This window comes from Anabrus simplex, chromosome 2, assembly GCF_040414725.1.
Source record: "Anabrus simplex isolate iqAnaSimp1 chromosome 2, ASM4041472v1, whole genome shotgun sequence".
In the NCBI taxonomy this organism is placed as follows: domain Eukaryota; kingdom Metazoa; phylum Arthropoda; class Insecta; order Orthoptera; family Tettigoniidae; genus Anabrus; species Anabrus simplex.
In genome coordinates this window covers 1,097,621,047-1,097,633,830 of record NC_090266.1, presented here as the reverse complement: position 1 = coordinate 1,097,633,830, position 12,784 = coordinate 1,097,621,047, and the positions used below count along the sequence as shown (strand labels likewise).

General features: G+C 39.2%; 1 protein-coding gene across 2 annotated transcripts in view; it reads left to right on the top strand.

The window, feature by feature from the left end:
* Positions 1-12,784, top strand: part of LOC136864720 (KN motif and ankyrin repeat domain-containing protein 2) — a 480,434-nt gene that overhangs the window by 427,261 nt on the left and 40,389 nt on the right. For both annotated transcript variants that reach the window (XM_067142058.2, XM_067142057.2), the window contains one exon: positions 8,665-8,797. In XM_067142058.2, coding sequence (XP_066998159.2) covers positions 8,665-8,797 — 133 coding nt within the window. The remainder of the gene's footprint in view (positions 1-8,664; positions 8,798-12,784) is intronic.

Sequence of the window (12,784 nt, the reverse complement as noted above, 5' to 3'; positions counted from 1 at the left end):
TTAGCTGATAGTTGCTGCCACAGAGGTGGTCACATTGCCCAATTGCCATACAAGGTTCCAACCAGTGATATTCGTTCTCAGCTCAGACATTTGCTAATGTTCTATTGGGATCTAGACTGGCAGGCCACCCCTCTTTCAAATAAGCTGAGAACAATTTAGGAAATACAAAGGTATGGAAGATTTCCTTCTGTGTGTGTCAGAAAGAAACAGTGGTATAATGAAATCTTAAGATCAGCCTTGGTATAGCAATGCACTCCCATTTAGTCTGTACTTGCAGCAGTCACTTGACGATAGTACACATCCTTACAGTGTGTGCACATTTGGCTAATCTGCACCGTAGTCTAAAACTGCCGAGTACCATCTCTCTCATTCTATGAGGTGACAAGCAGTTGGTAGACCTTGTCATCCGTTTTATCTGTTTTATCGTATTTAGAAGTGAAGTTCTTATCTTTGTTTTTAGTTTTCTTTTATTAGCTGTGCTTTTATTCTTTTTACTATGTTTTAATGTACACTGATGTTCATAAAAACCAGAACACCTTGAAAGGTTAGATATAGGAAATTCATATTAGTATTTGATTTACATTGCACCGAAACAGATCGGTCTCATGGCGACGATGGGATAGGAAAGGCCTAGGAGTGAGAAGGAAGCAGCCGTGGCCTTAATTAAGGTACAGCCCCAACATTTACCTGGTGTGAAAATGGGAAACCACGAAAACCATCTTCAGGGCTGCCAACAGTGGGGTTCGAACCCATTATCTTCCGGATGCAAGCTCACAACTGCACGCCCCTAACCACATGGCCAGCTCACCTGGTGGAAGTTCATGTTCACAGGACATGTGCATTAGTATGTTTTAAAGAAATAATTAGCATTTGAACCATGTCGGCCCTCACGTTTGAGGTCCATATTGATATCTTGGCGCACTACTACCGACTGGTAAAATGTGCGTGCGGTTCTCATTGTCACTATAAACTGAAGGTAATGGATCCGTGTGACTTGAACAGACGTGCAGGATGCCTTGCACATGTATGCGATAACTATACCGTCAAATGAGCGAGTTTGAAGGAAGGTGCATTTTTGGCATGAGAGAACGTGTTGCATCCATCCGGGAAATTGCTGCTCGTGTGGGATGGAGTGTGTCGGCAGTGCAACGGATGTGTACAAAATGGTTTATGGAGGGCCGTAGAATACGACGAGTTGGGTCTGGTTGCATCACCCAGACCACCTCCCCGAGAAGATTGACATCTCGCACGAATGGCATTGCAGGACAGATCTGAGTCCTTCTTGGCTCTGGTGCAACAGTGGAACAGTGCAACACATCGTACACTATCAGGAGTGACAGTCCGTCTCCATTTATTACGGTGTGGGTTACCGGCGCGTCGTTCACTTCTCTTACCTTTGACTAATGTGCATAAACACGCTAGACTGCAATGGTGTATGGAACGACGTCACTGGGGACAGGAATGGCAGCAGATAGTGTTTTCGCACGAATGCAGGTTCTGTTTGAAAATGGCCTCATTTTGGTTTGCCGCAGACTAGGGGGGAGGTATCGCATTGACTGCATTTGCACAAGACATACAGTGCCAACTCAAGGCCTTATGGTGTGGGCTGCTATTGGGTACAACCACAAATCACAGTTGGTGCGTTTCCAGGGCACTGTGACCAGTTTGACCTATGTGAATGACATCCTGTGATCCGTAGCCATACCCTTTCTGCAAGACACCCCAGACGCCATATTTCAGGAGGACAATGCGCAACCCCATGTTGCTGCAAGAATACGTGCCTTCTTGTTGTCGCAGGATGTCAAGACTGTTGCCCTGGCCCACCCGATCACCAAACTTGTTGCCAATCATAAATGTGTGGGATATGGTGAAATGACGGGTGCGGCGCTGTGACCCAATTCCAACCACCAAAGATGAACTGTGGAACCATGTGAATGCAGCATGGATCGCTATACCCCACCACGCCACTCGTGCCTTGTCAATGTCATCACGCGTGGATTACGTTATCAGTGCCCACAGAGAGCCCAGCACCTACTAGGCAACAGCTGGGGCTGTACCTTAATTAAGACCACGGCCGCTTTCTCCCCACTCCTAGCCGCCCTTTCCTGTTCCATCGTCGCCATAAGACCTATCTGTGTTGGTGCGACGTTCAGCAACTAGAAGAAAAAAAACTAGGCAACAGCACTCGTGCTGAACCTAGGTGACTGAAATGCTAATCGTTTCTTCAGAACATACCAATGAAAATGGCCTGTGAATATGAACTTCCTATCTCTAGTCTTTCAGGTGTTCTGCTTTTTATGAACATGAGTGTAGTTTGAGTTTTTAAGCTGAATAAAATGCATAATTTCAATTCAACATTGATGACTCAGAATTATTGTCGAAACTAGTACCATCTTTCATGAACAGCATGTGATATAATTTCCATCAAAAATATTATTGTATTGAAAAGGTGGATCCAAAATATATTTAATTCATTGACAGTATTAATTTTAAAATATTAGTATTCTGTTAACATAGTATAGAAAAATTATCAAGCTCATCTGTAGTAGTATCGTTGGATATCAATACTTCTTGAGTATCGAGAGTAACGCTGTATCAGAAGTATTAAGAACTTTATTACTCAATGGAATAAATTTCTGTTGTTTGGAGGAAGTGAAATGGTGCGAACTATCTCATCAACACAACAAAGTATATTATGAACAATAGTATTGGACATTAAGATACTTTTGTGCAACAGAATCCACATTCAATGTGCTCTTTGATGCTAAGCCCCTTAATTTAATGCACACATTCTGTTTACTTCTTTTTCTTTTTTTCCAGTGTTATAGTATAGCTTGTGCAGTACTGCAAACATCGGTATAAATTTGGGGACCTGTTACCATTAGTGTGTTGTATGCTATTGATGACTTTTGGAATGTAAGGAAGGTTGCCATTATCATTAAAGACAATCTTTCTTTCGTGAATGCATGTGGAATTTTCGGATAGTTATTTTTCTGTGGTTGCTGTCAATATAAATTTTAATTCCGGTGTTTATGATTACAGGATTTCAATATGCAAAAACGTATGTCATTTGTATCCCGAAACTTCCGTTGATCAAGCCTTATTTCATAATGCACTGGTCACTCTAAAGGCATAATTCACAGAAGCTTGTTATGACTGCAACTGAAGGCCATGCTTTCCCACTCAAGAAACTTACCCCACTCCTGAAACCCCAGCAAGCAACTGTACCAAGACTTAACAATTTAGCTCAATATTAAGATCATTTACACAGAATGCAAATAAGATGCGAGCGCCATGCTCATACCTTGATCAATGGAGGGTTAGTTATGTTCAGACTTGACATGTCATATCATGATCACCATTATGGTCTTGTTGAGCAGGAGCAGATTATTTTGATCTAGAAGGGGATGGTTCCAATTCTATAATAAATTTTTTAAACAGTTACAATATTCTTGTTCATTTATAATGAAATTTACACAATTTTTAGGTTGGAGTTATTGTTGTTGACTTTTACTGCTGTAAAACAACCTCCAACATGTTGGCGTTTTCCTGTTCTCTCTAATTATATTGACAGGTGTTGCGGTGGTTTAAATACAGGTCTGTAGTTTGGTGGTCATACTAGGAATGGTTCATGTCCTGGACAATTCACATGGAATTTTTAAAATGTAAAATCGTACATCATGGCTCAGATTCTACATGGCTTCGACGTCAACAGTTATATAAAACTAAAAGTTTTGATTTTTTGCTTTGGTATTCATGGAAGGTTGTCAACTCAAAGCTGAAAAAAGTTGAATCATAATCACTTGTTAAAATGTGAAAGGCTCATAACAACTTGTGTTTTTAATTAGTCATTTCCTCTTGAAAGAAACCCAGATGCATAGGATACAGTGCTCAAAAAATGGTTTGCATATATTCTAGTTTTGTGTACTTGTTATATGGCTTTGTGATGTATGAACATCACCAAAGAATCCAAGTAGTTCGGGGGCAGATAATTCCACTCGTGGATAGCAGTTTGTCAGTTGCTGAAAGTTAGCAGGAGGATTAATATGGTGCGCAGTTGGTCTCTTCAGTTCATGCCATGCATGTTCAACACAGTTCGTCTGCTGAATGTGTTGGTCACACAATTTGCTGTATACCATGCGTCTCAAGGAATTGATTGACCACTCTGGACCTGGGGTCTTGTTTCATGTCTCACTGTTCGTTTCCATCCTGTAATGTGCTTGTTGTATGGGTGCAAGCTTATGGCAAGCTGATCAGAAAAAACTGTACACTTCCAGCGTTATTTATGCCCATGGGCTGGGATTTGATACCTACCTCACATGGGCTTCCCTATGGTGTGCTTTTAGAGCAGCTTTACAGCACAGGCTTTTTTTATATCAGTCCTTCGTCGTTCAGCCGATTTTGCACTGTCTGATCTTACACATTTTTTTTCCAGTGCCCCCCTGAAGACCCGGGCAGAACGAGGTGGGAGTACCAGTGGGCCTATGACATGCTGAAAGTGTAATAATAATAATAATAATAATAATAATAATAATAATAATAATAATAAAAGTTCCAAAGGACCGAGCTCGATAGCTGCAGTCGCTTTTGTGCGGCCAGTATCCAGTAATCGGGAGATTGTGGGTTCGAGCCCCACTGTCGGCAGCCCTGAAGATGGTTTTCCGTGGTTTCCCATTTTCACACCAGGCAAATGCTGGGGCTGTACCTTACTTAAGGCCACGGCTGCTTCCTTCCAATTCCTAGGCCTTTCCTATCCCATCGTCGCCGTAAGACGTGTCGGTGCAACGTGAAGCAAAAAAAAAAAAAGTTACAAAGGAAAACAATTATTTTCAGACCAGATCAAATAAAATCGAACACTCATGCACGACAAGTACAGGAAAACATCAGAATATAACTACCAGGTTAGCCAACATAACAACTAAAGAAACAGAGATGGGAAGTAGTTGGGACCCTACCCGAGCCGTGAGAAGGTATTGTGTTGCCGAAAAAATGAAATTAGGGTGATTCTATTTAAGTACTACATTTACTGAAATAACAAAAATTAGAAAACAGCATTACAAACAGGGCCAGCAATGACTCAAGTTAAGGTTAATACAGCGCCAATGACAGATGAGTGTTCATGGCAATCTGCGGCCTGGCCATCCCGGCTCTGGAACTTTGGACTATTAGATTGGCACCGCAATCTAACCGCAGCACTGTTCGTTAAGTGATAAAACGTGCGGCTTTCCATTTGATCGAGTATTTTATATGATAGCATTGCTTTTAATCGCTACATTCATACTTACGTTTTTGTAATGACCTATGTTGATTTCGGTTAGGAAAACCACAAAGTCAGTCTTTCTGAGAATCCCGTAGCGAAGCACGGGTACATCAGCTAGTCTATATATATATATAAAATAAGAGTTTTGTCTGAACATTGCTCAGAATTTAGAAAGGATGGTATATCTGTATCAGTCGTGCTCACAGTAACAAGGAAATGCACTTTTTACATTTCCGTAATGTACGAATGTATGTACACGCGTCACTAGAAAATGGCTGAAGAGAATTTAATGAAAATCGTTATACAAAGTCGGGGAATAAGTCTCTACAATCTAGCCCATAAATAATTGTATTCACGCTGAGAAAAATGATGGTTTAGGGGAAGGCCTACAATGGAATTCTCAAATATTTGTTATTAATGGTCCTATCTTAATGAAAATCGGTATGAAAAGTCGGGGAATAAGTCGCTATAATCTAGGCCATAAATAATTTTATTCACGCTGAATGAAATGGTAGTTTAGGGGAAGGCCTAAAATTTAATTCGCAAATAATGATGTTTTCAGTGGTCGTATCGATAAATACTACATAACTAAAGTTATACAGTATTATATTTCCGATCATTTATGTCTTATACATTGTTACCATACCGGCTATGATCAGAGATATTAATGAATTCTGATTTTTGTTACCAAGTCCTTATCAGCGTCGAGTCATGAGAAAATGGGTAAACAGGATTTAATGAAAATCGGTATGTAAAGTCGGAGAATAAGGAACTACAGTTTACGCTATAAATAATTTTATAAGATGCCGTAATATCACAGAGTCTAAAGAAAACTAAATGTGAGGTGCTTTGCCTTCTGTCACCACTCATCTCCGATAGATAGGATTACTGCTGCGTACTGAGTAATTTTTAAGAAATTGCCTTACGTCGCACCGACATAGTTAGGTCTTATGGCGACGATGGGATAGGAAAGCGCTGCGAGTGTGAAGGAAGCGGCCTTGGCCTTAATTAAGGTATAGCTCCAACATTTGCGTGGTGTGAAAATGGGAAACCACGGAATAGAAAGCTCATAAAATTCATCAACATTAACATTACATTGACCATTTTTTTGTTGTTTCATAAATTTTCCGAAACTACTGGTACGTAACACACTGGTTCATCATAGCATTTGAGCTATTCAATCCCTACCCTGAGGCACTGATTGGAATGAGAAGTGTGCATATTTAATGGAATAATGGCAGAGGAGTGTTCACGGCTGTCTGCAGCTTGGTCAGCTGTAGAACTTTGGACTGTTAGATCGGCACCGTAGTACTGTTTGTTAAGTGATAAAATGTGCAGTTTTTCATTTGATCGAGTATTTTACATGATAATGTTGCTTTTAATCGCTACATTCCTACTGACGTTTTTGTAATGATCTATGTTGATTTCAGTTAGGAAAACCACAAAGTCAGTCTTTCTGAGAATCCCGTAGCGAAGCACGGGTACATCAGCTAGTTAATATATATATATTATATGGTTCGTGGTGTGGATTACAGGAGTCTCGTCCTAGTTAGTCCATAGGCAGTGGCTGAGTGACCTAGTAAGTGGTCCTGAAAGTCTGAATACCAGTTGGTACAGAATAAGAGTGGGCATCTTGGACATATTCTGAGTCATGGCCATCCTTGTATGTAGGCAGGACTGGCGACCGCTGTCTCGTAGAGTACATTTGTCCACAAGAAACACTGGGCCACACCCCAGGCCTTATGGTCTGGGGTACGATAAGCTACAACTCTCGTTCACCTTTGGTGTTTGTGGAGGGAACGCTGACCAGCGCTTGGTATGTGCAGATTGTTGTAAGACCCATTCTTTTGCCATTCTGCAACAGGAAGGTGATGTGTTCCAACAGGATAATGCTCGCCCACACACTGCATGTGAAACTCGATGTGCTCTCTAAGACGTGCAGCAACCTTCCTGGCCAGCACGATCTCCGGACTTGTCTCCCGTTGAGCACGTGTCGGATATGATGGGATGACAACTGACACGTACGACTCGTCGCCCCACAACTCTTGTAGAACTACGTGAACAGGTCAAACGGGCATGGAATAATGTATCCCAAGACAGTATTCGCCATCTGTATGATTAAATGGATGCCAGAATCAGTGCCTGCATTGCCGCCCATGGAGGATACACCACGTACTAATGTAGGTGTTTCAGCATGGATTGACACGTGGTACCGCTTGAGCTATTGATCTGTAAATGTAGTCATTTCATATCATCCATATGCACTGTTTCAACAATAAATCTTGAGTGAATAGGAAAACTAAGAGGGTGTACTGATTTTTCTTTTTCTGGCAGTGTAACTAGTTAATGGTATCCCTATCACCAGAAATGCCATCCTTTAAATTCAGGATTATTTAGAGGTTCAAAACATGAATTACAGCTGCTAAAATTAGTTCCTTGTAGAGCAAATAACTTACCCTGGCTGCTCATTCATTTGAAATGTATACGCTATTTTGGGTTGCATTAATCCCTCCTTTAGCATTATTTCAGGTAGTATCTTACATGTAGTGATAATGGTGCTCAAAATGAAAAATATTTGTGCATCAATCTTATCATTTGCTATACTTCTAGGTTTCTATTTTTAGCAGATAAGCTGAAATTCTAGAATCAATTTTCAGAATCAGTTTGTGTTAGTGGAACTTAAGTAACTGCACAGCATTTGAATTGGCTTCAGCAGTTGCACACATTGCATTATATTGCCATGTTTACCAGTAATTAAAAAATCTCTGAAGCTGATACTTGGACCAAATTAACTACCAAAATGTATATCTGCATGATGCTTAAGAGCTTTCACCTCTGACTTTTCCATCATACATACTGTAAAGGGAAGTAACTATTTCAGAATTGATTTACAGTATAAAATTCACTTTCTTTTTCTTTAATCCACAACTTATTGGACCAGGTTTCTTCATGTATCGGTAATAATTTCTTAAGGTTAGCAGATAGCCAGGAATGTAGCAGCTCAAGAGAACCTCGGACCAGTTGGCAATCTTCAGATGCAAATGAATTTTTAATCTTTAAATATAAGCAAACTGTGGGCAGAGGGAAGATTAAAAAGGATTTTTAAAAAAAGTCCTTGAATATCAATTGAAACTTCACTTCTAAATTTTAAACTTTATATATATATATATTTTTTTTTTGTTATGACTTAAGTATTTTACCTTAGAAATTTAAAATGATTACTTCGTCTGTTACCAGATCCAAGTTCCTTAAGTTCAAATATGGTATCTTTTACCAAGTATTAATTCAGGTATAACCAGTTTAATTTTACAGGCAAATAGTTTCATGTGTTTGGCCATGACATTTGGTGATTTTAATTATTTGTATATGGACAATTCTTCTCACTTACAGTTCTTATATTTCAGGACAGAACCAAGTAAAGAAATGAAAGCAGCTTTGAAAGTTATCAATGATTATCTGATAAAATCTCCTAACCAGAAAGAACTACCTCGTCACCTTACAAATGCTGCCAACATAGTCCAGCAGGAATGGTTTAAGGTGAGTTTACTGTGAATGAATCTCTGTGTACTTTATTTCATAGTCTGTATAATCATGCCACAATTATTAAAAAATAAATATTATTGTAAGAATTTGGGCCACTTGCTGAGCAAGAAATAATCTACCTTGCATTCCACATCTAGAGTGGTGAAAAATATTTCTTTAAGCTTTGTTTTGTTGAATAAGATCATACTAATTATTATTATTATATTTGCATTGCATAATTTTCATTATAGGCTGTTGTGCCTTTCAGCATTCAATCTGGTAAACTCTGTGAATGAATTAAATTCCTCTTCTTCTCTGGATGCTTTTCCCACACGATGGTGGAGTCACAGGTGCACCTGTGGACATTGTCCTGTTTTACTGCTGGATACTGTTCCTTACATCATCCCCTTATGGAGGAATGTATTCACTATTGCATGTTTCTGTGCTGGTTGGTACTGTGGTATGTTGTACATATCTGAAGAGACTTATATTTGGACAAACGCAAAAACTGAAAGAATTGGCTGTGCGTTTAGGGTCGCGCATCTGTGAGCTTGCGTTTGGGAAATAGTGGGTTCGAACCCGACCGTCGGCAGCCCTGAAGATGGTTTTCCATGGTTTCCGATTTCCACATAATGCAAATGCTGGGGCTGTACTTTAATTAAGGCCACAGCCTCTTCCTTCCTACTCCTAGCCCTTTCCTATTCCTTCATCGGCATAAGACCTGTCTTGTGTCGGTGTGATGTGAAAGCAAATTGAAAAAAAAATCCTCTCACAAACAACTAGTTTCCCAGCCAGAGGAATTAACCAGATACTGTTAAAATCCCTGGCCTTGCCAGGAATTGACCTAGGACACCCTGATCCAAAGGCCTCGATGCTTTCCATTCGGCGTAGGAACTAGGCCATGAATTTAATGCCTCTTTAAGCACCTTTTCCTACTAGCACTGTGGTTCTCTCTACTTCTGCACCTCTTAATGTTAAATTGATAAATCACAGTATAGGCCTAGTAATAATACTTTAAAAATTTAAATTATTGCTTGCTACAGGATTCTCATCCCAAGTACAGCAGCATTCTTCGTGATACAAAGTGAAATTACAAATAATTATTGCCTAATATTAACTAGCCTAAATCTATACTAATCTAATACAATTTAATCTACTCCTCTCTCTCGTGTTATTGTGGGCTCGGGCTTACAAGTCTTTATTCCAATATAGCTTAACTAGCAAGATACCCGTGCTTCGCTATGATATAATGAAATTGATAATTGAATGCTTAACGTTTTATATATAATCTGCCAAAATTCGCGATCTGACTCGTTTTCTGAGAGAATCCGCCAAAATTTGTGACCTGACTTTTTACCTGAGAGATTACGGCAAAGTTCCTCCCATTTTTCAATCTTTCTTTCCGGCAATCAATTTCTTACTTCCTGGGCTAGGTTCAGGTATTCCACCCGGTCAGTTGGGTCCCTAAATCTTTGTCATCTTTTCCTATAAGCATTTTTAATATGGATCAAATCCTTGGAGATCCGGCGTGGTGTCATCTTGGGTGCCTTGGCGGTACTGAACCCGCGGCCAGACTGCAATCGTAGTCATTACCCGGCCAGGACCAGTTTCCAGTGCGGTCCGCACATTTTGACGACGGTCCAGAACATTATTATTATTATTATTATTATTATTATTATTATTATTATTATTATTATTATTATTATTATTATTATTATTAATGTTCTGGACCCCACAGCAAGATGCAAGACCAATATTTGGCAGTAAAGTACATCTGCTGCCCTTGGTGGCAATGTGACCAGCACCATCGTCGCGCGTAGGCAAGTTCGCGGGATTTCTAGCGATACGAATTATATACCTCTGTGCATTATTGACCTTATTATAGAGGTGAACAATTGCACGATGAATATCATTTCGATCGTTCATTTCAAATGTGTTCAAATTTTTATTTATATGACAGGAGAACCTACTGTAATACAACTTTATGTTCTCCAAAGGAAAAGATGGCTCTTGAAAACGAACCCAGGAAAGATTTAAAATGATCAGTTTATGATCAGAGTAAGTACATTATGAACAGTAAAATCAATTTGTCTCAACTCCTTTTTCACCCTACTGCCGATAAGTTGATTTACACCCATCCACCAAAAAAGAAGGCATGTTTCCTTATGTTTAAAGGATATTCCAAATACCAATGTTCACGTCTGTTACCTTCAGTTCTGAGATATAAGTATCCCCATAAAAAGAATTCACTTTTTTCACTTCCTTTCACACTCGGCCCCCCCCCCCCCCTAGTGAATTCCCCGTTAAAAAATACTTTTTTCTTTAATAGTAAAGGATCTTCTAAATACCAATTATCACGACTCAAACTTCTGCATAGTCTGTAAAGTGGGGAATTTTGATGGGCAGATATTCTAGCTTTTTTTATTACCATATTTACTCATGCATTAGACTCCCCTCACGTATTACGAGGGGGGGATCAATGGGATGTTCATATGCCAAATCAAAGTAAGTGCCAAAAGAAACATTCTGAGAAATGAAGGCTCAAAGTTATAGATAAATTGAAAAATCTGCTGTTGACTCTGGTTTCTAATATTTTGTACAAACAATTTACACAGTTATACTTTTCTCTTTATACTTACAGGAACCATGCATCACATTTCCATTCTGAATTACGTTACTTTTTCCAAATGATTGGGATATGGTCCGTTTTGGCATACAATGCATTTTGATTTATTCTTAATTCACATTTAGACATTACAAAGAAAGCGGAATGAACAAATAAAAGTTAAGAAAATACAACAACTGATACCCCTGGTAAAATAAAATTGCATATGAATACCCCTGAAAAGCATACTTCATGCAGATTCAGTACAGATTTCCTCACAGGTGTTGTCAGAGCAGTCATGTTCAAAAGTAGTGATGTTTTGTACACTAGCACTTGTGATCCTTTCATAAAATGAATGATATACTGGAGGGACGTATTTCAGTAGACTTTTCACATCTTTGCACTTGTCTTCCTCAAGAGGTCTACCCCTTGGGTAGAGTATTGGAAGATCTAGTTCAACAAGTTTGTTGGTATGTCCTTTAGCATTTATTGAAGTTCGCTGAAAAGAATTCATTGTCCTAATTGTGAGTGTATTTATAATCCATTATGCCAGGCTTTCCTTTCATAAATCTCATTTCTTTGGGCTTAACCCATTGAGCCCTGCATATTCGTTGGATTGAAACTGCATTGGCGCTGGGATTATTTTGGAGGAAATATAGTGTCGCTTCATATCATGAGAAATTTCTTACTTACAAGACCATTAAAGATTTAAATATACATGAAAACAAAAGGCTTTCATACCACAAACTGCGGAACAAGGAATACAGTAAAACAATTTTTTAAAATTTTTTTTTAGCATTACGGGACCGTACTCAGTCCGCCTGCTGAGCTGTAACACAAGTCTTCTCTTTGCACTTCCTCTTAGATTTCCACATCTGTTTGTTCTTCAGAAGTGCTGCTCGGACTAGTACTAATATTACTACTAATTTCACTGAAAAAATGACATTCCTAATCACCATTACTTCCTAGAAGGGGTTATATATCAGTAAATATCAGTTGTATACTGGCAGCCATCTTGTTTACAAGTGAATCTCAGTCTAGAGATAGCCCACTTCAGACTAATATTACCAAGCACACTATCGATATATATTAGCAAAGAGCATATAACATTGCAAAGAAAGAGTCCCTTAAAAATCTCAAATGGAACTCCCTCTGCCATGTATTGAGGAAAAGTTGAATTACGTAGTAAAATGAGACAACTGAACAGTTCCGTGGTCCGGCGTTTGGTCCACTGAGACGAAGCACGGAACGGTTCCGTGGCGCGGGCCCAATGAGTTAAGCCATTCAACTTTGTCACCTGAATCATTCTTTTTACGGTTAACAAGATATTGCTGCAGAATTTCAGTACATTTAAAATCTTCTGTTTCCATTACACTTATTTCAAAAGCATTTTTTCT